This window comes from Pelobates fuscus, chromosome 3 (genome assembly GCF_036172605.1).
Source record: "Pelobates fuscus isolate aPelFus1 chromosome 3, aPelFus1.pri, whole genome shotgun sequence".
Classification (NCBI taxonomy): domain Eukaryota; kingdom Metazoa; phylum Chordata; class Amphibia; order Anura; family Pelobatidae; genus Pelobates; species Pelobates fuscus.
Genome location: NC_086319.1, coordinates 222,302,917 through 222,330,487, shown reverse-complemented (window position 1 = coordinate 222,330,487; position 27,571 = coordinate 222,302,917). Strand labels below are relative to the sequence as shown.

The window sequence follows — 27,571 nt, the reverse complement described above, 5'->3', positions numbered from 1 at the left end:
CAGTCTGTGTGTGTGTGTGTGCTCAGCAGTCTGTGTGTGTGTGTGTGCTCAGCAGTCTGTGTGTGTGTGTGTGTGCTCAGCAGTCTGTGTGTGTGTGCTCAGCAGTCTGTGTGTGTGTGCTCAGCAGTCTGTGTGTGTGTGCTCAGCAGTCTGTGTGTGTGTGCTCAGCAGTCTGTGTGTGTGTGCTCAGCAGTCTGTGTGTGTGTGCTCAGCAGTCTGTCGGTGTGTGTGTACTCAGCAGTCTGTCGGTGTGTGTGTACTCAGCAGTCTGTCGGTGTGTGTGTACTCAGCAGTCTGTCGGTGTGTGTGTACTCAGCAGTCTGTCGGTGTGTGTGTACTCAGCAGTCTGTCGGTGTGTGTGTACTCAGCAGTCTGTCGGTGTGTGTGTACTCAGCAGTCTGTCGGTGTGTGTGTACTCAGCAGTCTGTCGGTGTGTGTGTACTCAGCAGTCTGTCGGTGTGTGTGTACTCAGCAGTCTGTCGGTGTGTGTACTCAGCAGTCTGTCGGTGTGTGTACTCAGCAGTCTGTCGGTGTGTGTACTCAGCAGTCTGTCGGTGTGTGTACTCAGCAGTCTGTCGGTGTGTGTACTCAGCAGTCTGTCGGTGTGTGTACTCAGCAGTCTGTCGGTGTGTGTACTCAGCAGTCTGTCGGTGTGTGTACTCAGCAGTCTGTCGGTGTGTGTACCCAGCAGTCTGTCGGTGTGTGTACCCAGCAGTCTGTCGGTGTGTTTACCCAGCAGTCTGTCGGTGTGTGTACTCAGCAGTCTGTCGGTGTGTGTACTCAGCAGTCTGTCGGTGTGTGTGTGTATTCAGCAGTCTGTGTGTGTGTGTGTGTGTATTCAGCAGTCTGTGTGTGTGTGTGTATTCAGCAGTCTGTGTGTGTGTGTGTGTGTATTCAGCAGTCTGTGTGTGTGTGTGTGTGTACTCAGCAGTCTGTCGGTGTGTGTACTCAGCAGTCTGTCGGTGTGTGTACTCAGCAGTCTGTCGGTGTGTGTACTCAGCAGTCTGTCGGTGTGTGTACCCAGCAGTCTGTCGGTGTGTGTACCCAGCAGTCTGTCGGTGTGTGTACCCAGCAGTCTGTCGGTGTGTGTACCCAGCAGTCTGTCGGTGTGTGTACCCAGCAGTCTGTCGGTGTGTGTACTCAGCAGTCTGTCGGTGTGTGTACTCAGCAGTCTGTCGGTGTGTGTACTCAGCAGTCTGTCGGTGTGTGTACTCAGCAGTCTGTCGGTGTGTGTACTCAGCAGTCTGTCGGTGTGTGTGTGTACTCAGCAGTCTGTCGGTGTGTGTGTGTATTCAGCAGTCTGTGTGTGTGTATTCAGCAGTCTGTGTGTGTGTGTGTGTGTATTCAGCAGTCTGTGTGTGTGTGTGTGTGTATTCAGCAGTCTGTGTGTGTGTGTGTGTGTATTCAGCAGTCTGTGTGTGTGTGTATTCAGCAGTCTGTCTGTGTGTGTGTGTATTCAGCAGTCTGTCTGTGTGTGTGTGTGTGTGTGTGTGTATTCAGCAGTCTGTGTGTGTGTGTATTCAGCAGTCTGTCTGTGTGTGTATTCAGCAGTCTGTCTGTGTGTGTATTCAGCAGTCTGTCTGTGTGTGTATTCAGCAGTCTGTCTGTGTGTGTATTCAGCAGTCTGTCTGTGTGTGTATTCAGCAGTCTGTCTGTGTGTGTATTCAGCAGTCTGTCTGTGTGTGTATTCAGCAGTCTGTCTGTGTGTGTATTCAGCAGTCTGTCTGTGTGTGTATTCAGCAGTCTGTCTGTGTGTGTATTCAGCAGTCTGTCTGTGTGTGTATTCAGCAGTCTGTCTGTGTGTGTATTCAGCAGTCTGTCTGTGTGTGTATTCAGCAGTCTGTCTGTGTGTGTATTCAGCAGTCTGTCTGTGTGTGTGTGTGTGTGTATGTATTGCATTTGTTGGAGATACTAATAAATATAAGCTTAAATGTATCTATTTATATCATTATTTAAAATTTGTATCATTAAACTCTCTGTTGTGTTCGTCTTTTAAAACAAAAGTTGTTAATTAGTTCGGACAACTGTACAAGTAATTTTTCTAAATTTAAAACTCAGTATTCAGGTTTAATTGCAGTGTTGGCACTTTGAGGAAACAAAAGTTGGCATGTATTGTGGTTTGGGCACTCGGGCTCAAAAAGGTTCGCCATCACTGCTATAGAGGCTGGCCAGCTGCAGCGAGACCACACCATTCCCATGCGATCAGAGGGGGCTGGTGACTTAAACACACACACACACCCAGACAGACAGACCCTGACAGACACACACACCCAGACATACACATACACGCTGACAGACACACTCACAGTCACAAAGTATTATTTGATACACTCAAATGGACACACACACACACACAAATATTCATAGACACACACAGACAGGCATAACAGATATACACACACAAATAAAAAAATAAAAATACATATTTTTAGCCATCCTCCTGTTTCCTATCTTTTGTGCTCAGGGGGGTGGCTTTCCTGGGGTCCAGTGGAACTGGGCAGGAGCAAAATAGATTAGTAGGGACTGGCTACAGCTGATGGGAGCTGCTGCCACTGTTCTAGACTCCCCCGTCCACCTGTCTCCTCAGCCTCGTGCAGATCTCTGCGCGCCAGGAGGAAGTGAACGGGAACTAGGGATGCACCAAAATTTCAGCCAAAAATGGGCCTATCCCATTTTGGCCCAAAACGGGTCAAATTTGGCAAAATTTAAAAAAAGTTTTAAAAATTTGTAAAATATTTTTTATTTTTTCAGTGGATAGTTTAACAGACATGCTATCACAATGAAAGATAGTAATGATAACATGAAAAGTCAAGAATACTGCACTTGGGACGGGGAGAGAACACTATGGGACGGGGGAGGTGGGAAAAACACTATGGGACGGGGGAGGTGGGAAAAACACTATGGGACGGGGGAGGTGGGAAAAACACTATGGGACGGGGAGGTGGGAAAAACACTATGGGACGGGGGAGGTGGGAAAAACACTATGGGACGGGGGAGGTGGGAAAAACACTATGGGACGGGGGAGGTGGGAAAAACACTATGGGACGGGGGAGGTGGGAAAAACACTATGGTACGGGGGATGTGGGAAAAACACTATGGGACGGGGGAGGTGGGAAAAACACTATGGGACGGGGAGGTGGGAAAAACACAATGGGACCGGGGAGGTGGGAAAAACACAATGGGACGGGGGAGGTGGGAAAAACACTATGGGACGGGGGAGGTGGGAAAAACACTATGGGACGGGGAGGTGGGAAAAACACTATGGAACGGGGGAGGTGGGAAAAACCCTATGGGACAGGGGAGGTGGGAAAAACCCTATGGGACAGGGGAGGTGGGAAAAACCCTATGGGACAGGGGAGGTGGGAAAAACCCTATGGGACAGGGGAGGTGGGAAAAACCCTATGGGACAGGGGAGGTGGGAAAAACCCTATGGGACAGGGGACAAAGGCCCTAAGGGGTCGAAACGTTGCCTTTTGGTTCCTTGTTCCAATAAAAATTGCCTACATTTTGAAATATGCTGGAGTGCCTGGATTATTTTTTATATTTAGTTGCCACAACTTTGACCATTTTTCTAGTTTACCTAAATCATTTGCCATTTGGCTTATCCCTCCTGGAACATCAGCCCGGTTACATATTTTTGTATCATCAGCAAAAAGACATACCTAACCATCAAGACCTTCTGCAATATCACTAATAAAAATATTAAAGAGAATGGGTCCAAGTACAGATCCCTGAGGTACCCCACTGGTGACAAGCCCAAGCTTAGAAAATACTCCATTGACTACAATCCTCTGTTGTCTGTCACTCAGCCACTGCCTTACCCATTCAACAATACTGGAATCCAAACTTAAAGATTGCAGTTTATTGATAAGCCTTCCATGTGCAAGTTTTTTGTGAAAAAAGGCGCTTTTTTGTTGAGATACTATTTTTAAAGTAGCAGCTGCCACACAATGCAAGTCTCTCCCTGATCACACACAAGATAAAATCAAATAAAACAAGTGAACTGAGTGGTCACCAACTACCGCCAGTGCAGTTAGTGGAGCGCTTACAGATGACTTACCCTTACAGCATAAGGGATAGTAGTACCACAATTACTATTAGAGAAACAATACATATATTGTTTCTCTTATAGTAATTGTGATACTACAATCCCTTATTCTGTAAAGATAAGTCATTTTGTAAGCGCTCCACTTACTGCACTGGTGGTGGTTGTTGACTCGATCCTATTCCCTCACATCTCATCTGCACTCTGTCTCCCTCTTTTGGCCTTCCAGCTGTAGTGGTAGAGGTTAACACAGTGAAGGAGTTTAAGCATGCGTGGGATAGGCATAAGGCTATCCTAACTATAAGATAAGGCCAGGGACTAATGAAAGTATTTAGAAAATTGGGCAGGCTAGATGGGCCGAATGGTTCTTATCTGCCGTCACATTCTATCTCTCTATGTTTTCAGAAACCGTTATAGCAGGTGCGAATGAGCACAGAACAGTGGAGGGAGTGGGGTTGGGTGATGTACTGGTAGAAGATTGTAGATTTCTTCTCAGTGAAGGGAGTTGCAAAGTTTGAGGTGGACAAAGTGGTAGGTGGAGGGGGGCAACAGGGCGAAGAAGAGCATTAAGAGTGTGAAATAGGCATTTGGGTTGGGGGGACAGTGTACTTATGAGGGTGAAGTAATTTACTTTTGCAGAGAAAATTGCTTGGCTGTAGGAGCGGAGCATAAATTTATAGTGGAGGAAGTCAGATGCAGAGTGAGACCTCTTCCAGAAGTGTTCAGCAGTTCTGGAACATATTTGGTGGTGTTGGGTAAGCTTGGTGTAATGGGAGCGCTTGCTGGGCAACTGAGAACTGTTCTTTTTTCCAACAGGGAACATTTTAACTCAGACTGTGAAAGACAGATGATAGGGTCAAAAAGACCTGCAATAAAGCTATAGAATGGAGATGCACAGAGGAGGTGAGAATTGGTCAAGCAAGACCTTCAGTTGGGTATCAATAAAATAGACAGGGGGTTCAGAAATAATAGAGAAATTCTTTAGAGATAAGCAGGTAGATAAATAAAAATATTTAAGTTATGCAGGGCAAGACAAAGTAGAATATATACAGTATATCACAAAAGTGAGTACACCCCTCATATTTTTTTACGTTAATTTGGATATTTTCACTTGCCAACAATTACACTTACTACTTTACATTGTAGCAGAGTGTAATTTCTTCAGTTTTGTCACATGAAAAGATATAATAAAATATTTACAAAAATGTGAGGGGTGTACTCACTTTTGTGAGATACTGTATGAATAAACATATACACATGTATATACATATATACACAGTATCTCACAAAAGTGAGTCCACCCCTCCCATTTTTGTAAATATTTTATTATATCTTTTCATGTGACAACACTGAAGAAATTACACTCTTCTACAATGTAAAATGGTAAGTGTATATAGCCTGTATAACAGTGTAAATTTGCTGTCCCCTCAAAATAACTCAACACACAGCCATTACTGCCGTGGGTGCCCATGACCCTGACGGCGATTCATTGTACTTTCTAACACCCCTTGCATACTGATGTTTTGTAGATGCTCCATCCCTTACTATTTGGCACTCAAATCTTTTCACCTGCCCATTTCTCCAGCTTCCAATACATGAAATTCAAGAACTGACTGTTAACTTGTTGCCTAATAAATCCCACCCCTTGACAGGTGCCATTGTAACATATAATCAATGTTATTCACTTTACCTGTTAGTGGTTTTAATGTTGTGGCTGATCACTGTACGATATGCATACCAAGTGCAAAAATTCTAATGTCAAAGGATTATATGAGCATTCCCAATTCCATATCTTTTTCAAATAACACACATAAGCACAAGCAGATTCTGGAGCAAACTTATTAAGAACAAACATTAATTTAACCCAAGCAAATCCTACATATTAAATCCTCTCGCACCTACAGCGGTTAAGGCCTGTACACTAAATGAGCGGGTTTCCCGACACCAATTCTACCCATGTTTAGCAGAGATGAGTATTAGGGCTGCAAGTCGTTTAATCAAATAATCAAGCACTCTACAGAACAATGATAGCAAACAGCACTTCAAGTGTTGTGGAACTATAATTCCTCTGTTGCTCCACAAACCACAGAATTCAAATTCTAGTTTGCAGTCATATCACTTATATCAAAAAAATGCGAAAATGTATTCGTAATATGTGAAAGGAAAGCATCAAGAACAATTATGCAGGTACTAAATTTTGAAAGTAATGACGTCTATCAACAGCTTGTTGATGTTTGGCAACTTAGCCAATTACAATACAGCTTTCCAGGTTGCCTTTAACCCTTTTATTACCAAGCACTTTGTGAATGAAAAAAATACTACGTTAAAAATACTAAGTTATTGATAGCTAGCATATAAATAAAGTTATATAAAAACAGCAATTTTATGAATACATTGTGTAATATTTCCCCCAATTATACCTGAAGGAGCTATATCACTGGCTCAGTGCTTTCCCCCCTCCATGCTGAACACCTAAGAACGCCTCTTTCCTGGCGGGCATTCAGTTTCAGAGAGCTACGAGATCCCCAGCGGGACCTATTTCCAAAATGTGTGGAACTCCGGCTCGCCCGCATCACTTCCCCAGTCCCAGTCAACTTACCCCTCTGTTTTACCCCATTTATCGACCTGCTTTTTTCATGTATTTTGGGCATATTTTCATGTTGTGTCCTCTGTATACAGAAGATAATTAGCTTAAAGCGGCACTGTCACGCTGAATCCCGCCTCCACTACATCCAATTGACCCCCTAGTCACCCCCAAATGCCCCTAAGCCCCCCACATTACCTATTTTTTATTCTTTATTTTCTGCCCTGATCTTTATTCAGGGCGCCGCCATCTTTGTGTGGGTAGGTGAAGTCCCTGTGGGACACGTCATCTACCCACACTACACAGACTGTGAGATTCCCGCACATGCCCAGTGAAACACCTGGACATGCGAATGGGAATTTCATCTATTCATTCATTCATCAGACAGACAAATGAATGAATAGAAAAAATCAGATGAACAAACTAACACTCCTTGTTCGTTCAGTTTATTACAAGGAGGGAGCTACCGGCGTGCAGCTCCCTCCTTGTAATATGTAACTATAGAAGCGGCAGGGCGCAGAGCTCCCCACCACTTCATAAGCCCCCCAGGTCCCCCCCCCTCACTCTATGGGGGTCAATATGACCCCCATAATAGCACAAGGGAGATTAAAATCTCCCCAATGCCCCTACTCGCTATACCGCGAGTAGGGGCATGTCCACTAAACAGTGAGCAGGCCTCCCCCCTGGTCACCACCCCTGCGCGGTGGGTGGGGGCCCTGATAAAACAATAAGGAGGGGGGACCTACTGTCCTCCCCCCCTGTCCCCCACCCCTTAGCGGTGGGTGGGGGCCCTGATAAAACAATAAGGGGGGGGGCCTACTGTCCTCCCCCCCTGGCCCCCACCCCTTAGCGGTGGGTGGGGGCCCTGATAAAACAATAAGGGGGGGGGCCTACTGTCCTCCCCCCCCGGCCCCCACCCCTGAGCGGTGGGTGGGGGCCCTAATAAAACAATAAGGGGGGGGACCTACTGTCCTCCCCCCCCAGCCCCCACCCCTGAGCAGTGGGTGGGGGCCCTAATAAAACAATAAGGGGGGGACCTACTGTCCTCCCCCCTGGCCCCCACCCCTGAGCGGTGGGTGGGGGCCCTAATAAAACAATAAGGGGGGGACCTACTGTCCTCCCCCCTGAGCGGTGGGTGGGGGCCCTAATAAAACAATAAGGGGGGGGGGACCTACTGTCCTCCCCCCCTGGCCCCCACCCCTGCGCGGTGGGTGGGGGCCCTGATAAAACAATAAGGGGGGGGGACCTACTGTCCTCCCCCCCCTGGCCCCCACCACTGCGCGGTGGGTGGGGGCCCTAATAAAACAATAAGGGGGGGACCTACTGTCCCCCCCCCTTATTATTTTATTAGGGCCCCCACCCACCACGCAGGGGTGGGGCCCTAATAAAACAATAAGGGGGGGGACCTACTTTCCTCCCCCCCTGGCCCACACCCCTGTGCGGTGGGTGGGGGCCCTAATAAAATAATAAGGGGGGGGACCTACTGTCCTCCCCCCTGGCCCCCACCCCTGAGCGGTGGGTGGGGGCTCTAAATAAAGATAGGGGGGGGGGGACCTACTGTCCTCCCCCCTGGCCCCCACCCCTGCGCGGTGGGTGGGGGCCCTAAATTAAGCCCCCCCCCCATCAAGGTGACTAGGGGTCCCAAGCCCCTAGTCACACCCCCCCACCCAAAACATTCTATCCCCTACCTACCCCCCTCACCCTAAAAATAGTGAGGGGGGAATAAAATAACTAACCTGTAAAAAAAAATTAAACTTACCATTTGACGTCTTCTTTTTTCTAAATTCTTCTTTCTTCAGCCCCCAAAAAGGCCAAATAAAAATCCATCATACCCGTCACACTCAAAAAAAAAAAAAAAACGAGCGCAAAAAAAATTTAATCCATGTTCACCCATGGAGGCCACGCCGCGTACTGAGCTCCGCAGGGCGGGTCAAGGCTTATAAAGCCTTGCCCCGCCCTGCAATTAGGCTTAGAACATTTCAAGCCATCCAATCACAGTTCTCTGTGTCATTTTACAAGCGTGTGAAAGTTCTTTTGAATTTTCCCACGCTGTGTAAAATGACACAGATCACTCTGATTGGCTTAAACCAACCAATCAGTGTGTTCTAAGCCTAATTGCAGGGTGGGGCAAGGCTTTATAAGCCTTGACCCGCCCTGCGGAGCTCAGTATGCGGCGTGCCCTCCATGGGTGAACATGGATTAATTTATTTTTGCGCTCGTTTTTTTTTTTAAAGTGCGACGGGTATGATGGATTTTTATTTGGCTTTTTTGGGGGCTGAAGAAAGAAGAATTTAGAAAAAAGAAGACGTCAAATGGTAAGTTTAATTATTTTTTACAGGTTAGTTATTTTATTCCCCCCTCACTATTTTTAGGGTGAGGGGGGTAGGTAGGGGATAGAATGTTTTGGGTGGGGGGGGGGGGTTCATTTAGGGCTCCCATCCACCGCTAAGGGGTGGGGGCCAGTAGGTCCCCCCCCTCATTGTTTTATTAGGGCCCCCACCCACCGGGCAGGTCCCCCCCCCTTATTGTTTTATTAGGGCCCCCACCCACCGCTCAGGGGTGGGGGCCAGGGGGGAGGACAGTAGGTGTCCCCCCTTATTGTTTTATTAGGGCCCCCACCCACCGCGCAGGGGTGGGGGCCGGGGGGGAGGACAGTAGGTCCCCCCCTTATTATTTTATTAGGGCCCCCACCCACCGCTCAGGGGTGGGGGCCGGGGGGGAGGACAGTAGGTCCCCCCCCTTATTGTTTTATTAGGGCCCCCACCCACCGCGCAGGGGTGGGGGCCATGGGGGGGGAGGACAGTGGGTCCCCCCCTTATTGTTTTATTAGGGCCCCACCCACCGCGCAGGGGTGGGGGCCAGGGGGGAGGACAGTAGGTCCCCCCATTATTGTTTTATTAGGGCCCCCACCCACCGCGCAGGGGTGGGGGCCGGGGGGGAGGACAGTAGGTCCCCCCCTTATTGTTTTATTAGGGCCCCCACCCACCGCGCAGGGGTGGGGGCCAGGGGGGAGGACAGTAGGTCCCCTCCCCTTATTGTTTTATTAGGGCCCCCACCCACCGCACAGGGGTGGGGCCCAGGGGGGAGGACAGTAGGTCCCCCCCACAGGCTGCTCACTGCTTACTAGACATGCCCCTACTCGCGGTATAGCGAGTAGGGCATATTATTTACTAATACTAAGTAATCTTTACTTAGTATTAGTACATTTGGCTGAAAGACCAATTTAGGTCTTTCAGCCTTTTAGTAGATAGCTCCCTAATACCGTGGGAATTAGGGAGTTATCTACTAAGCGGCTGCAAGATGCAGCCGTGGCAATGAATAGGATCGGAGTTTCATTCATTAGAATGAAATTCCGATACGATCAAAGTACCGAATTGCATCCTAACACCAATGGAGAAACGGTGCTCATTCTGTTAAGATGCAATTCGGCAGTTTTGCCGGCGTTCTGTCTAAGTGACAGGACGTTCGGCAATACTGACAGGAAGCATTGTGGGAACAGGGAGGAAAGCTAGGGATCATGGGAAAATTGCTCTGACCAGCGGAAATGAAGCACACTTTGCTCCTCCGCTGGTCAGAGCTGGTCAAGCGGAGAAATCCTCCATAAGACAAAGAGTCCCTACTTTGTCTTATGATTTTAAAGAAAACTAAAGAAGACAGGAAGAAAAGAATAACAGATCCTGAGAGAGGGGGAGAAGAGGAAGAGATTGAGGAAAGGTAAGTTCGGCATGACAGTGCCGCTTTAAGCAAGGGCTAACTCAATTATTTCCCAGACTCAGATGCACCTGGGCAGGCTTACTCTGAGTTGAATAGGGACCCCATGCTGGGGGTCCTCGTATAAAAGACTGCGCTTTCCTAATAAAAACAAATTGTACTGCCAGAACTATGTGTCGTCTAGTTACTGGGGGAAAGGGTTATAATCACTGACCAGCGCTTCTACTAGCTATGAGGAGAATTCAGCGGAGATACCCAGTCAGGGTAGTGGAGCTGCCGCTTGTTGTTGTTCTGGTGATCATATGGACAGTTCATGCAGGCTATTTAATGTAAACACTGCCTTTTCAGAGAAAAGGCAGTGTTTACATTAAATAGCCAAAGAGGCAGAGGGTTCAGACTCTAAGAGCCCCACTACGGTGCTGGAACTTCACTTCTAGATCATAAATCAAATCATCAACTCATGAAGTACTGCATGTTCTACAATACAAACTGGCAATGATTTACTTTGAAGAGTTAAACTGACAGGATCACTGCACCCAGGCCACATCATTGAGACTTTAGTGGTATTTTATCTTTCAGTGTTAATTATTTAAACATGGCAGTGCTTATTATAAAAATAAATAAAGTGGTCTAGGTGCCACTTGCTTCATGTTTTGCAGGGATGGCATGGTTTTTTTTGCAGGATTAACCTGTCTCTTGTCTCTTGTGGCTGTGAATATGACAGCCACTAGAGCAGGGCTCGACAAATTTGTTTGGAATCTAGGAGCCAGCTTTTATTTTTATTTTTTTTAAAGGGGCACTATAGTCACCAGAACCACTACAGCTTAATGTAGTGGTTCTGGTGCCTATAGCCTGTCCCTGTGGCCTTTCCAATGTAAACGCTGCATTTTCTGCCTACGAAGACCTCTAGAGGCCTCTAGTCACTCAGACGGCCACTACAGAGTCCTGTGTCAGTGCTCTGCATGGACGCGCTGAATACCCATACAGAAGATGTGCAATATCCTCCCAATGCCTTAGCTGAGATCAAAAAGATTGATGAACTTGGCAATGGAGGCGGAAAAAGCCATGGCAAAACCTGCACAGCGTGGGGAAAAAGGAGTAAGTAAAAACACCAATCGTGATCGCAGGTACCTAAACAGACACACACTGACAGGGGCATACACATACACTGACAGAGGCATAGGCACACAAACACACAGTGACAGTGGCATAGGCACACACACACTGACATACACTTTTTCAAACACAAATTTACATTTGTTAAAATTTTTATCCACCCAGCCTCCCTACCTTTTGGGAGTCTTGAGTGGACGTTCCCTGTGGTCTAGTGGGGCTGCTCTCTCTTCCTGTGTGATAGGGAGCAGTAATCTACCATGCAACTCCTCTCTGCTCCCTGTGATGCCGGGGCCGGAATTAAGTTATATTCCGGCTCCCGGCATCATTAAACAGCGTGAGGGAGCAGACAGGAGTCGCTGGAAGATCACTGCTCCCTCGCACGCTGCCCCAGCCGACCGCCTCCCTAAAGCCCAGGGCGGCCGGCTACAACTCTCACTCAGCCGGCCACCTCCATGAAGCTCCAGGCGGCCGGCTACAACACTCACTTAGCCGGCCGCCTACATGCTCCCGCGGGTGGACATTATTTGCCCAGCCAAGAGTTTTAGATAAAAAGTGAACCCTGTAACTCCAAGACACCATATATGTTTTACTTGGGAGACTTCGCTGAACACAAATTTTAGTATTTTAAAATAGTATAATGTATTACAAAGATGATATCATCAGTGAAATTGAAGTTGTTTGCATTTTTCACACACAAAAGGCTCTTACACTGACGGCGAGAGGGGCTGAAACCGATGGAGGGGGACTCCCTGGGCTCCCAGGTAAGTCCCCATACCGCAATCGCCGGCGTGGGATCGCCGGAGACCGGGTAAGTACCCTGGACGGTGGGGACGTGCTATGCCGCCCCCAGGTGTTTAGAGCCGGTTCCCTAAGGATGGAAGAGCACGCCCGCCGTCCTTAAGGGATTAAACACTGGCAGCTCTGGTCCAGTCAACTAACAATATGCCTTTAAAGAGTAATATTAAGCTATTTTACACAGAATACAAATACACATTTATATTCCTAACACTATAGTGTTCCTTTATAGAATAATAAGCTCATTATGCAGTAGATTTCTTTCACGTGTTTATCATGAGCAGTGAATTTTTACAGCTAGAATCTAAGTTTTAACATATTCTCTATTAATAAAGGCTTACAACACTGGATTTCCCACGCACACCACCACTAAGCCCTGTTTGTTTTTTTTCTCACCATGTAACACACACCCGCTCCCCACAGCATGGCTAACACAATTTTGCTAATCTTTAATTTTTTTGTTAAAGGGACACTATAGTCACCTGAACAACTTTAGCTTAATGAAGCAGTTTTGGTGTATAGAACATGCCCCTGCAGCCTCACTGCTCAATCCTCTGCCATTTAGGAGTTAAATCCCTTTGTTTATGAACCCTAGTCACACCTCCCTGCATGTGACTTGCACAGCCTTCCATAAACACTTCCTGTAAAGAGAGCCCTATTTAGGCTTTCTTTATGGCAAGTTCTGTTTAATTAAGATTTTCTTATCCTCTGCTATGTTAATAGCTTGCTAGACCCTACAAGAGCCTCCTATATGTGATTTAAAGTTCAATTTAGAGATTGAGATACAATTATTTAAGGTAAATTACATCTGTTTGAAAGTGAAACCAGTTTTTTTTTTTCATGCAGGCTCTGTCAATCATAGCCAGGGGAGGTGTGGCTAGGGCTGCATAAACAGAAACAAAGTGATTTAACTCCTAAATGGCAGTGAATTGAGCAGTGAAAATGCAGGGGAATGATCTATACACTAAAACTGCTTTATTTAGCTAAAGTAATTTAGGGGACTATAGTGTTCCTTTAACCCCTCACATGACATGTGTGACATGTCATGATTCCCTTTTATTCCAGAAGTTTGGTCCTTAAGGGGTTAAAGAAACGGGAAGACTGTAGAAACTCCACTTTCTTAATTTTCCACTCTTGTGAAGAGCAACAGATATGGAACTTGGGTAATTAGTCATCAAGAAAGTCATCTACTCTCTCTCAAACTAAAAGGTCAAAGCTTTAAAAAAAAAAAAAAAAAAAAGCTTTCTCAAGAACTTCATTAAAGAAATAGCTTTGAATACGATTCTAATAAGAATGTCTGTTAATTATTTCCAGAATCCAACTTCTATGCTGGCTCTTCTGATCTGTTCAGCACCCTTAGTTCAGCACAGTACTTCAGCAGATGAAAGTTACAAAGGGATGTCAAAATCCAACTAGAAGCAAAGATATGTTTTGAAAGTTGTTAGTTTGGATTTTGTAAGTGTACGCAGCCCTCAGTGGATTGAAGTACTTTACATCCTAATCATAATGCGGTGCTAAAAAGGTGTACTTGAGGGGGGCGGAGCCTGGCAGCCATCCTGTACATACGCCATCTAAACTTGCTCTCCCATAGCCAGGAACAATCCGTTGATTATCCCCTACACCAAGCACCATCAAGCAGCGAAAAGTAACCGGTGTTGATCAGCTTTCCCTACTGCATCGATTGATGCCTTTTTTCCAACCACCCAAGCAGCACAGGCAAAGGCGCAAATCCACGGCCTACCGCGCATCGCCTATCCAGGGCCTGGAGGCCTACCTTGACGGAAGCCTACTCGGGTACCACGCACCCAACCTGAACCCGGACACCACGGGTATGGGCCGCCTATCAAACAAACCCGCGGCCAGCGTGACCACACAAGCCAGGGATATTGGCGAGATGTGGCTCCGACCGGTGCAAGCCGAAACGGCGCGCACCACACATCGCCCTCCGCCCGGACAAACATCCGAGCCTGACCGCGAGGAGCCGACTACAAACATGACTCCCCTGGCGGATCACCCACAGCTGCACGAGGCCCAGGATGACTCGGACCCCACGACTAAAGGCGACCTGAAAACACTCTGGACCAACATACAACAGCTGCTGGCGGCTGATGTCGCTATGGTCAAAAAGGACATACAATCGGTCACAGAGAGAGTGGGAACAGTAGAAGCTGACATTACCACCGTACATGACACAGTGTCCACCATCTAGGAATCGATTCAACGCCTACAGGCAGAGCAGCATGTACTAGCCGGCCAAATTATGTCACTGGAAGACAAACAACGCCGGAATCACATCAAAATCCGGCGCATGCCAAACGCAGTCACGACTGAGGAACTGCCGCATTATGTAAGGCAGCTACTTACAACACTGCTAGTCACTAAAAAAATAACCCCGGACGGGATTTACCGAGTGACCAGCTCTACCCGCATACCACCCAACATGCCCAGGGATGTTATCCTGCGCCTGGCGACAACATCAGACAAGATCTAAATAATGATCGCTATAAAAGGCAAAACACCTCTGGCCTTTGAGGGCTCTCAGCTCTCTTTCTTCCAGGATGTCACCAGAGCCACATTATTGAGGCGAAAGTCATTCGAACCTGTGACAACGGCCCTGCGCAAGGCCGGCATCGCTTACAGATGGGGAAACACGGGCGCACTACTTGTCCACCACAATGGGACAGCACACCATCTCACAACCCCAACCGGAGCGCCCACCTTCCTGCGGACACTGGGACTACAACCCCCACAACTCACCTCCATGACCGCACGCCAACCGGAGAGCTGGGAGCAGGACTACGGCTCCACCCACGACCAATCAACAAACAAGTCACCGACACCTACCACCTGACCCCGAGCAGGGACTGAAACCAGGGGCAATATCCATTACAGAGCGGGGACTGCCAATGTGAGGACCTGATACCCGTGAGAGAGAAGGGGTACACATATGTCATTGAGGCACACCTATGCTACAGCCACACACAATAGAGAGATTACAGGCGCTTACTGTTGAACCTCGCCACTCCGCCCACCCCCTTCATCCCCAGGGTTACAGGGGACACACAAGATGCCGCACAGGGTGCATCGCATTCCGGAACAACTTCCACACTAGTCAGCTCACGAAAATCCACCAAGTTCCACTAGCGAGTACACACAGGCATCCAAAACCACATACCTGCACTAGCCTGAATTACAGTCATACCACCCACACACCTGGAGTATCCCAGGGGAGTATAAATACACCCTACCAGAACAACCACAACACTACCCACCCTGGGCATGTCACTATACCTATATGCTAAAATAAAATGTGCTTAAAAACTGAAATATGAATGCCAACGCTAACACATGTACCTGCTTGCTCCCATTTTACAACAATGCTCCGAACTGTATTTTGTAAACGTGTACTACCGAGCACAAAAAATAAACAATTAAAAAAAAAAAAAGGTGTACTTGACTTCTCTGGTAATTAAATAATTGCATAAAACATGGAAAATGAGGCAAAATCAGAACAGAAAATAGCTTTGTTTGCAAAGATTAATGGCATGTACTACAAAATGTTGGATCTCAACATCATTTTTCCCCATGTTAAATCCACCAAAGCTCTTAAATGTTATCATGGCTTTCTCTAATAAGCATAACACAGAATAAGAGACTACATAATACAAACGGCAAACATCAAATAAGCCACATTACCAACGGATTGATATAACTTGCAGAGATTACTTTAGGTGGAATATAACAAACTGGTCTTGATGTCTCACTTTTAGGGACATCATGGTAGTATCCCCTAAAAACACACCACGAGCACATCTAAATAATAGTTCCAGTGTGTGGCAGAAATCTTTAAAGGCACAAAGAAGTCTGAAAACATACAAGTATAAACTCCACTGTCCCTTTAATAACTGGCATAAGGATAATATTTGGTATCCCCCCCCATCATATTCAATATTTACATGAATACTTGCAGATTAAGGGTTATTAAAAAAAACTGAGAATTGTTTGAATTGAAGTGGAACAGTAACTGTAGGCAAAAAATCAAAAAATATTTAAGCCCGCCACATTTCCAGCACTGCTATGTTGGTCTAAACATTGCCTGTCTTCACAATTTGTGAACATATATAGTTATATGCACATGTTCGTATAAGCATATATTACATGGCATTTTTATTTAAAAACAAACTGCAGAGCATATTTAGAGACCGTCACAGGCTTCACAGAAGTACTATTTCATTAGGAAATGATAGCTAAGTAATCTTTGCAATAACAAACATTTAAAACATATTACATTTAAGCCATAAAGATTACATGAGTTCACTTGAAAACTAGCATGTGACTTGGCCTAGATCCAAACAGATATATACACTTGAACATGACATGGCCTTCTTCCATTAATACTAAATGTATTTTTATTATTTCAAACTTCAAGTTAATAATGCAAAGGAAAACAAATCATGCCTATAATAATTGGCTTAAGCAGTTATTGTGTGTTAAAATAAGGCAGCACAACACATCCAGACTTTCTTCATTAACCTGCTCAGACCTGCTATATATTAATTATAAGATTGCTGGCACAGAATTAATAACTTTAAAAGCTATTCAAAACATTCCAGTGAGGGATGATGAATCAGTCATAAAATAAAGAAAAAAATGCTTTCAAACAAACGTGATCATTTTCTGATCAATGCTATAGATTTCCTCACACAAGACTAGCTGCAACCACAATCATTCCAACAAAGACAAATGTTTGTAATATCTTTTTGCAGTTGCAACAGATTTTGCAGTTGCAAACATAATTTTGTTGATTGGATTCATAGCAAAACACACATATCAAAGATTCTATATCTCTGTATAAGGATTCAGATGGCACACACAAAAAATAACGTTAAAATGAGATGATACAGTGGGACCTCGGTTTACGAATATAATGCGTTCTCCGGGACGTTTCTTATTGCGCAAAAATGTGTAAACCAAAACGCGGTTTCCCATAGGAATGCATTGAAAACCAATTAATATGTTCTGGAGGACCGAAAAAAGTCAAAATGAGCTGGCATGGAAACCAACCCACAATGCAGAACACACAATAAAAGGGATGCAAACGATGAAGCTCAGCTCCCTACCTTTCCACAGCTTGAGAAATGCACCAAAAAGTCCCAAAACAACTGCAAACAATTTCCCGAATGGCTCCAAAACTCAATGCAAAAGTCGCTCCAACACCTCCACACTCGACGCCTCGTCCTATCCACAGGCTCAAGCATGCAGGAGGCGGTGCTATAAACCTCCCAGGTGCAATGCATCCTGGGGAAACTTGCTTTGCATTGCGAAAACATTTTTGTAAACCGAGGCATTATTTTCAATGGATTTTCATTTGTTAACCGAAAATTATGTTAACCGAGGCGTTTGTAACCCGAGGTCCCACTGTAGTATAAAAGCCATCTATTACTTCTTTAGGTTAACTACTAGGAATAATGCTTTGGATTCAAGCCACCATCAGTGTAAGCACAGTGCCGCCACCCCACAAGATTGCCCATTCAGTCCACTTACCATGGTTTGTCTCTTGACACTTTAGAAGAAAACACTGTGTGCTGTTTGTTGCTGGAGGTAACTAGATTGTCTTTGGGCGCTTTGAATGGCTTTGAGTTGCTATTGACTGGGTTATGGCTGCTGATACACACTTTCTGTTTCATTTGTGCGAGGGATGTTCTATTGTTGGAGGGAGGAGAAGCTGGAGACGGGGAAGGTTTGCACATTGAACCGTGTCTTCTTTCTGAAAAATAGGAGAAGTAACAAGCAACTATAAATAAATTAAATCACTCATATTTTAAAAATATTAGCTTTATTGGTAGACATATCTATAGTAATTCATTACATTATGCTGTAAATACATACACACAAACCAGTAAGACAGTCTTCTAGCGATGGCCTGTTGTGGTTATGGTTAATGTCTATCTTTCTAAAAGAGTGATGTGCTGCTGAATAACATTCACATATTTGTGGTCTGATGCCATTTGCAAAACCGTGGCTTATTGACCAGAGGGAAGAGTTATAAGCAACATGCACGTAGTTTGAGTATAAGAAAAGTACGTATGACTTAAGACAGCTCTTCAATTTAACAAGAAAATTAAGACCCCCTGCTTCGACGTAGCCTACCTGGATTGTACACAGTCTCTCTCAGAAGCCTTCTCAAAACATTTATGCGGTTAATGTTTTTTTTCCAGCCTAATCAGCTGTCAGCTGTCGGTGTATGATGGAAAATAATGTTTAAAACAAGTCTGTTAGACTGTTTATGGTTTACATTTACGTCTATTAAAGAAGCAAAAATTAAAATCAAAGTTTATCCCTCCAATACTGTGAAGGAAAAACGTAAAGTCTATGTAGTTCTTAAGCAGCATCCACAGAAGGCCAGATCGGACTCATGGCCCTTTAGCTGGAAAAGCCGTTGTTCAATAATTTATTACTATACAAACACAGCTTTCATTAGGAAATTAGACACAGGAAATATGTCCGATGTTGTACATCTGGAGATGTTGCTTAATCATATTTATCAAAAGGCCTAAATCTAAAAGAAAATAAAAACCACAGTGATTTGCTTTAAACATAAAAGAAAGAGTTTTACATTGTGACTTACAATAATAATAATCAGAGCCTCGTGACTCACCTTGCAGCTTACGGGCAAGACCAGTGATGTCACTGAACAAGTATATTTGTTTATTATTAGTAAACTTCTAAAATTAGAACCAGCAATATGTAACGGAAATGGAAATCTGTTCCTCTTTGGTACAAAGTATTGCAAAAACTATGAGTTATATTTGTTCTTAATAGGGAGCTAGAAAAGGGTGTTGAAAGACAAGTGCCCATTGAGATGCATAATCTGGAAAGTGGTGCGCCAGTTAATTTTGTTTAGTTTTAGGTTGCAGGGAACAAGGCTCAAAGCTTGCCCCTGATTCAACACAGCACAAATATTGGGTGACTATAATTGTGAAAAAAAAAAAAAACACAAGCAGGGAGATGTCTAAGTAATTGTGCTAATATGACAATGTTTCAATTGATCATATTGATGTTATGCCACAAATAAAGCCATGTACGCTTGCTTTCTATACTATAAAAAAGAGATTGAGCAGAGACCAAGTTTAAGGGAAGGAAAACAATCTAGGGATCAATACAACTGCTTTCCACTACCAATTGTGAAAAAGTGTAAATTCATGTTAGGCCTTAGGTGGTTCTACCCAGGGATGCATTAACTTAAGTTATATACTGTGGAAACAGACTGTAGTGTACTGTAAAACACATAAAAACTGTACTAAACCGAGTAATAGCATACAAATCTGCCAACTAAGAAGAACAAAAAGCAAGAAAAACACTATAGAAGAACAAGCCAACTAAGAAGAACAAAAAGCAAGGGACACTATAGTCACCAGACTATAGTACAGCTTACACTATAGTACAGCTTATTGAATTTGTTCTGGTGAGTAGAATCATTACCTTCAGGCAATTTTTTTTTTAGAGAAAATGCAGGGTTTACATTACAGCCTAGTGATAACTTCACTGGTCACTCCTTACATGGCTGTTAGAGATCCTTCCTGGGTCATGGCTGCCTAAAATACATGCAAACATTCAGTGTCTCCTCCCTCTGCATGCAGACACTGAACTTTCCTCATAGAGATTCCTTGATTCAATTCATCTCTATGATGAGATGCTGATTGGCCAGGGCTGTTTTTGAATCATGCTGGCTCTGCCCCTGATCTGCCTCTTTGTCAGTCTCAGCCAATTCTATGGGGAAGCACTGTGATTGGATCAGGCTACCACATGTAAGCAGACTGCTTGTTTTTCGGAGTCTAACAGCATGCAGAGTTACAGCTTCAGGTTTGAATACAGTAAGATTTTTACTATATTTATGGAGGCATGAGGGGTTCAGGAGGGCTAGATGGTGGTGTTAACACTATAGGGTCAGGAATACATGTTTGTGTTCCTGACCCTATAGTGATCCTTTAAGTACATAAAAATAACTTGACTATACTGTAAAAGATGTATTCACTAAAGAATATATTGTCATGAACTTGACATATATATTGAATCAATGCATCTCTATGAGGAAAGTTCAGTGTCTGCATGCAGAGGGAGGAGACACTGAATGGAAGTGCTGCACAGTCAGGAAGCACCTCTACTAGCTATCTGAGGAGTGTCCACTGGAGTTATCCCTAGGCTGTAATGTAAACACTGCATTTTCTCTGAAAAGACAGTGTTTACTACAAAAATCCTGAAGAACAGGATTATACTCTGAACAAATACAATAAGCTGTAATTGTTCTGGTGACTATAGTGTCCCTTTAAACTCCGTTATAGCTCAAATTACTCTAATTGAGAGCATTTGATTGGTCCAGCGCAGAGTTCAGCCATGCATGCACGCTCGCTACCCTATCTTTGTATTCTTAACGCTATAGTGCTCCTTTAAAGGGTCATTGCAAACAGTTTCCCTAGCCAGATTGGCTTTTAATTTGTTAATATTTCTGCAGATATAGGACTTTCCCTGGATCTAAATATTATGGAGTTTTACTCACCATGTGTTGAGGGGACTGTAACTTGGGATTAAAGCAGCTTTGTCAGCTTCTGGGCCCTTGGCATCATTTACAAAGGCTCCCAATGGTGACTTTGCCGCGGGGTGTCCAGTGGCCGCAGAGTGCAGATAAGTTTTACCTATCTGAACCTGTCCCTCGTGGATACCGCCATGGTCTTCTTGTCCTCTTCAGCTCCTGGTGACTCATCTGCCAGTAGCCTGCAAGAGTACAGCACTGCAATCTAAAGATGATGCTGTAAGACTGTATGAGGTTCCATAGATAATGTCTGGCAATGAGTAACATAATGCCTTATTGCCTAAGCCAACGCTAGTAAACGCTGGGTCAAGTGACAAAACTTGACAAAGATAGCTTTTCCTTGTGTGGAGCGGAGAAATATACATCAGCAAAAGTAGTCCCTACTTCGCCTTTGTATTTTAGGATAAATAAATTGAAAAAGAAGAACAAATTAGGATTAAGGAAGAGAAGAACAGATTGAAGTAAGGCAAGTATAGGATGACAAAGCCTCTTTAACTAAATATCTCATGAACACCTGCAGGATTGGGATATATAGGAAATAAAATAAATTTTAAAACATATAATAAAAGAAGACTACAGGTTTTAATCAGAATAAGAGACTCTTGATGAATCAGAAAGATCTGCCTTCAGCAGCAATGGGCAGACTTCCAGCAGAAGCAGCTCAACATAGTAGAGCAGATTGGAGCAATGGAGGACTAGAGACAGTGATATTATCTGAGGGTTCGGGGGATCCTGGTGACTGTAGGCCTCCATGACCTTTCGCACCTTATCAGGAGCCTATAAGCTATTCTGCTCCCGCCAAAACGGTGAGGCTGTATGGAATGCTTAGGCTGCCGAAACCAGCGACCACAGACACTATTATCAATTTCCAAACCCTTCATGACAAAGAATCCCTTCCCTTCCAAGAATATTCCCTATCACTAGGGGGACACCTAGGATTATACTACTCACGCACAATGGGACTATCTATCAGGACTGAAGCCCGCAAAAGCTAGAGTCCCACCTGCACAAGCTGGGCCTGCTGGATTCACAGACGACGAATGGGACAGGTCTCTCCCATCTGGACCCTTCGGCAGTGGTGGAGTTTACTCCTCGGGCAACTCAGTGTACTTTCCTGGCAAAGGAGAACATCTGAAGAACACTAACCTGGCGAGAAGAGATTCTTGTTCACCCGGCCTCCCACCACCATGAATTGTTTAACAGTTTGTCTCATTGTGTGACTGCTTTCCTGTATTATTTTTCTATACAGTGGAAGCTCGGAACTCGAACTTAAGCCGTTCCAGAAGGCTGTTTGAGAACCGAATTGTTCGAAAACCGAATAAATAATTAATGTAAATTAGATTAATCTGTTCCAGACTCCCAAAATTACAGCATTTTAACACATATTTTACAGTTAAATAATACCTGAAATGCATAAAATCATATAGAAAACCAATAAACACTATGAAAATTTAACTGCTCTGTTCGAAGACAGAACGGAGCACTGTTCGCTTTGTCTCGTGCTAGGAGGTCGATGCATCATACCAACGAGATTACAAAGTGATACCATCGAGGTTAATGCTGTGTGATTTTGTTCTAATACCAAGACATTTTTTCCTCAAATATTTTGTTTGAATAATGAATTGTTTGAGTACAGGAGCGTATCAGGAGCGAGTTTCCACTGTATTACTTTATGGTTCTCTTTTTTTTTTTTCTTTGTTCTAATGGACTTTTGTACTGGCCGCCTTAAAATTATAGAGAGGCGAATGCCCCACACCTTATACTTGCACACATGGTGGGCATTTGTTTGAAGTTTTCTTGTATGTACTGGCTCCTTTAATATGTGGATTGTCAGTTGTGTGTGTGTGTGTGTATGTGTGTATTATTTCTATGATGGGAAGGATTCTTCAGCAGCTCTGTATAGCTAGCAGTATGTAGCTTCCCTGGGGTCCAATGGGGACCGGGATGGCCCGATACAGGTCTAGGGGAGGAGCTGTGATAGATGCTGTGGGCTGCTCTACTCCAGTGTGGTTTCCCATTCACAAGCCAGGAGAGGAAGTAATGTGAGATCACTTCCTCTAAGTGCTGCAAAGCGTAACTTGAAGATTGCCCGTCACCACCTGCAAATGCTTAGCAGTTTGCACTAGCAGATATTGGAAGTCCCACTAGGACTCCTGATAGGTCAGAGCCTGTTTATCTCTGGCAGCCCATGGCACAGGTGCCATAGGTTGCTGACCCCTGGTATAGGCAATTGTGTGGTTCCGCAGTGTCCTTGTGCATACTCTGTCCTCACTTGTTAGTCAACGTTTTTTTAATTTAATTATAAAATCTCATTCTCTACATATGTGCTTCTTGACAATGTACTGTACTGTTGACTGTATAATTTTCAAACTGAGTCAAAGAATTAAAAAAAAAAAAAAAAAAAAAGGGTCTTCTTACAGGGTTACTCCAGTCACCATGACTACTTCAGTGATTTGAAGATACAGTGTGTGTATATGTATGTGCAGTATTACTGCATAAAACACTGCACTCATTTACATAGTTCTTGTTAATTGTATGCTGGTGGCTATGTCAATACTGCAATACTGTGCATAAAAAACATCTTTATGCCGACAGACATTAAAATCTTACCCTCTCACCCACACTGTGCTCTGAACAGGCAAAATGATCCAAAAGCCTATGATTGGACCGCGTGCGGCCCATTGAAAGAGGATTAGCACAAGGAGCTTTGTCCGGCACTGGATTTAAGGTAAAAACTTTATTTTGCAAGTTATACTGCAAATGGAGGGGGGATAGGGGGGTATTATTCTCTTTACGAGGAAAGCAGTTCAGCAAGCTGAAGTGCTTTGGGTGTTTGGAGTGTTTATTTAAAATATTCCATGAGATTTTGATGACCATTAGAAAGAAAAATTAAAACACCATGAATCTATTTACATCTGTATATAAACGTCACATAAAAAGTTCCCAAAATAGATTCACCATAGCCCTGCCAGTGTATTGTATATTACACAATTTCAAAAATCACTTCTGAATGTTTTGCATATACTGCAGGTTTCATCCAGTCCTTCGTTCCTCAATGGGAGGATTACTGCGCTCCAATTGCTCATTGAATAAATGAGCACACAAAATGCTTGTGGCAAGAGGAGCTAAGCTGCAGGAGAGTTTGTTTCCTTGTTTTTATTTATTTATTTTGCCATAATTAAGTGTCTCGCGTGGCTCTTGTAATCATGTCCCAAACTAATTTGTAGATGATTAATAATTAAGGTATTCACAATATGGTTTAATTTTATAATATGATCCTAGGAACTTGGGCCCTTCTAATTAATAAAATCGCTTTCGATTATTCCAATATTCTGTCCACTGGAAGACCATGCTAAAATTGTTGCGCTTAGACAATTGGTAAACCTATTCTAAGGCCAGCAAGAGAGAAAATTCTGTGGTCTCCCCTCCCTATCACGCAGTCTTCAAGTGCTATGCAAGAACATTTTGATATACTATAATAACTTCTTCAAAACAATGTTGTAGCAGTAAGCAGGAAAACCTAAAGTAAACTGAAAGTTAAACTATTACGGGTTACAGACAAAGCCAAACAGAAAATAGATAGTAGAACAGCCTTAAAGGGATACTATACTCCTTTAGTGTAATATGCCCTATTGGGAAGGTACCCCATCTCAATTTGTAGTAACACCTGAAAAAAATTAATAAAACAAAATAAAAATACCTTTACAAGCTCCTAGCACTAATCTTCTGCTCCCCCTCCTGATGTCACTGGGGCAGTGTGTTGTCAAATCACAGGCTTCTCATACAGGGCCAGCAATGGGAGAGAGGGAGGGGGGGCAGAGGGAGTGGGGAGGAGGGATGGAGGTTTTTAAAAAACAAAACAAACAATGTGGAACAGTGGCAGGCAGGAGGGAGTGCCCACGGGGAGTGGAGGGGAAAGTGAGCTTCCCCATGCATGCGCTCTGCCTGCAAGAGGTACATTATCACATCTGCTGTTCGCATGCTGTGCACCCTGTCAGACCTATTTTATGCACAGAATTGACATCGCCAGTCCAGAAATAAGTTGTGGGCTGCCAACGTTACGTGGGCTGGAAATATAACTAGCCCCCACCACACAATTAAAAATATCTCATTATGTGTAGTGTTTCATGCTGAAACACTGCATATACCGATTTCTACCGCAACAACAACTTCAAATCACTGAAGTGGTCATAGTGGTTGGAGTAACCCTTTAATTTGGCTTAGAATATTTTGAACCCATAAGAACTAAGGAATTTAACATGTCAGCCAGCCTTTACTAATTCATTAATTATACCTATTGTTCTAAAATAGTAAATCTAATATGAAAAACTTTTTCATACTATATACACCAAATCCAATGCATCAATTATAAACAGTCGCCAAATATAGAGACAATATAGCACACTGATTGCAATTAATATTTCTGAGGAACAACAATTCCATTTATGACAGAATTTTCAGGCTTATCCACTATAATGTGAATTCTAAGAGTATTTAAAATTTTAGGCTAAAAACAAAATACATCTGAAATGTTATATGTACCGCTATTCTCTAGATAAAAAGGAAAAAGAGCCCATGCATGTCATAAATTTTTGCTAGCGTGATGAATGTGTAATGGTCACTGCCATATAAATAAACAAAATGCAGCCTGCATCAACCCCACCTAGTTCTCGCTTTTAAAAAGTAGCACATTTCTTAAAATGCTTAAAGGGACACTCCAGGCACCCAGACCACTTCTGCCCATTGGAGTCATCTGGGTGCCAACTCCCACTACCCCTAAGCCTGCAAGTGTAATTATTGCAGTTTTCATAAACTGCAATATTTACCTTGCAGAGTTAACTCCTCCTCTAGTGGCTGTCTACTAGACAGCCACTAGAGTGCACTTCCATGATTATAGCACACGAAAAGTGTACTATAGCGTCGCTGGACGTCCTCACACTATGTGAGGACCTCCAGCGTTGCTGAAGTCCCCATAGGAAAGCATTGAAAGCCTTTTTCAAGGCTAATCCTATGGGGAGGTCTAAAGCGCGTGCGCAGCATTGCTGCGCATGCACATTAGGTCTTCCCCGCCGACGGCCACGCATGCGCAATCGGTGGACCCTGACCCAGCGCAGAGGGACATCGGCGCTGGATACAGGTAAGTCACTGAAGGGGTTTTGGTGGGAGGCAGAGGGGACCTGCAGTGCCAGGAAAATGGTTTGTTGTTCTGGCACTAGAGAGTCCCTTTAATGCAGCAGTTTTCCCATCATAGTGTATGAAGTATCAAATAAACTATTAACTACTAACAGGTGTTTCAGTCAGATTCATTGCCACATGTGTATAAAATCAAACACCATGCAGTCTGCATATACAAATATTTGTAAAAAGTATGGGTCATTCTGAAGAGCTCTGTGACTTTAATCGTGGTACCGTGATAGAATGCCATCTTTGCAATAAGTCAGTTAATAAATTCTCATTCCTGCTAGATATTCCACGGTAAACTGTAAGTGGTATTATAATAAAGTGGACGCATTTAGGAACAGCAGCAACTCAGCCACAAAGCAGAAGACCATGGAAAGTCACAGAGTGGGGTCACCAAGTGCTGAGGCGCCCAGTTCGTAAAAGTCACCAACACACTGCTGATTCCATAGCTGAAGATTTCCAAACTTCCACTGGAAGTAACATCAGCACAAAAACTGTGCGTCGGGAGCTTCATGGAATGGGTTTCCCTGACCGAGCAGCTGCGTGCAAACCTCATATCACCAAGTACAACATCAACCATCGGATTGAGTGGTGTAAAGCACGCTGCCACAGGAGCATTGTAAACGTGTTCTGCGGAGTAACGAATCACGCTTCTCTGTTTGGCAATCTGATGGGCAAATCTGTGTTTGGCTGATGCCACGAGAACGTTAACTGCCTGACTGCATTGTGCCAACTGTAAAGATTGGTGGAGGAGGGATGATGGTATGGGGCTGTTTAGGGTTTGGACTTAAATGGATCCTATAGTGCCAGGAAAACAAAGCCGTTTTCCTGGCACTACTGGGTTAATAGGTCTCCCCCATCCCCTAGGGCTGAAAGGGTTAAAACCCCTTCAGCCACTTACCTGAATCCAGCGCCTTGGCACAGGGTCAGGCTTCTCCTACGCTTCGACGTCAGCAGAGGACACCTAATGCGCAACCGCAGCATTGGCTGCACGTGCGCGTTAGACCTCCTCATAGGAAAGCATTATTCAATGCTTTCCTATGCGGAAAATCTGACGCTGGAGGTCCGTGAGGATGTCCAGCGTCAAATAACGGACCAAAGGTCCGTTAGGTTTCCAGAAGCGCCCCCGTGGCTGTCTGTTAGACAGCGACAGAGGCCAGACTTAGAGCTGCAATGTAAACATTGCAGTTATCTGGAACTGCAATGTTTAACATTGCAACACTAAGCGCAAAAGAGTTGCAGCACCCAGACTACTTCAATTTGCTGAAATGGTCTGGGTGCCTACAGTATTCCTTTAATGCTTCAGCAAGCAAAGACATTTTGCACAATGCTATGCTTCCATCTTTGTGGGAACAGTCTGGGGAAGACTCTTTTCTGTTCTAGCATGACCCAAGCTCCATAAACTTTAGTGAACACAATGTAGTCCAGGCACTCATATGGAATGGGGGTTTGCAAGCCCTGAGTATAGTGCATCGAGATCTGCAAGTGTTGAGAGTGCAGGTCCTTCCTTTGTTTGCAACAAGGTCCATAAAAACATGGTTAAGTGAAT

The 27,571-nt window shown here is 44.3% G+C and overlaps 1 protein-coding gene across 4 annotated transcripts in view; it reads right to left on the bottom strand.

Annotated features, from left to right (window-relative positions):
• ATXN7L1 (ataxin 7 like 1) overlaps positions 1-27,571 on the bottom strand; it is a 134,026-nt gene that overhangs the window by 19,401 nt on the left and 87,054 nt on the right. For all 4 annotated transcript variants that reach the window (XM_063448119.1, XM_063448116.1, XM_063448118.1 and 1 more), the window contains one exon: positions 17,796-18,018. In XM_063448119.1, the coding sequence (XP_063304189.1) occupies positions 17,796-18,018 (223 nt within the window). The remainder of the gene's footprint in view (positions 1-17,795; positions 18,019-27,571) is intronic.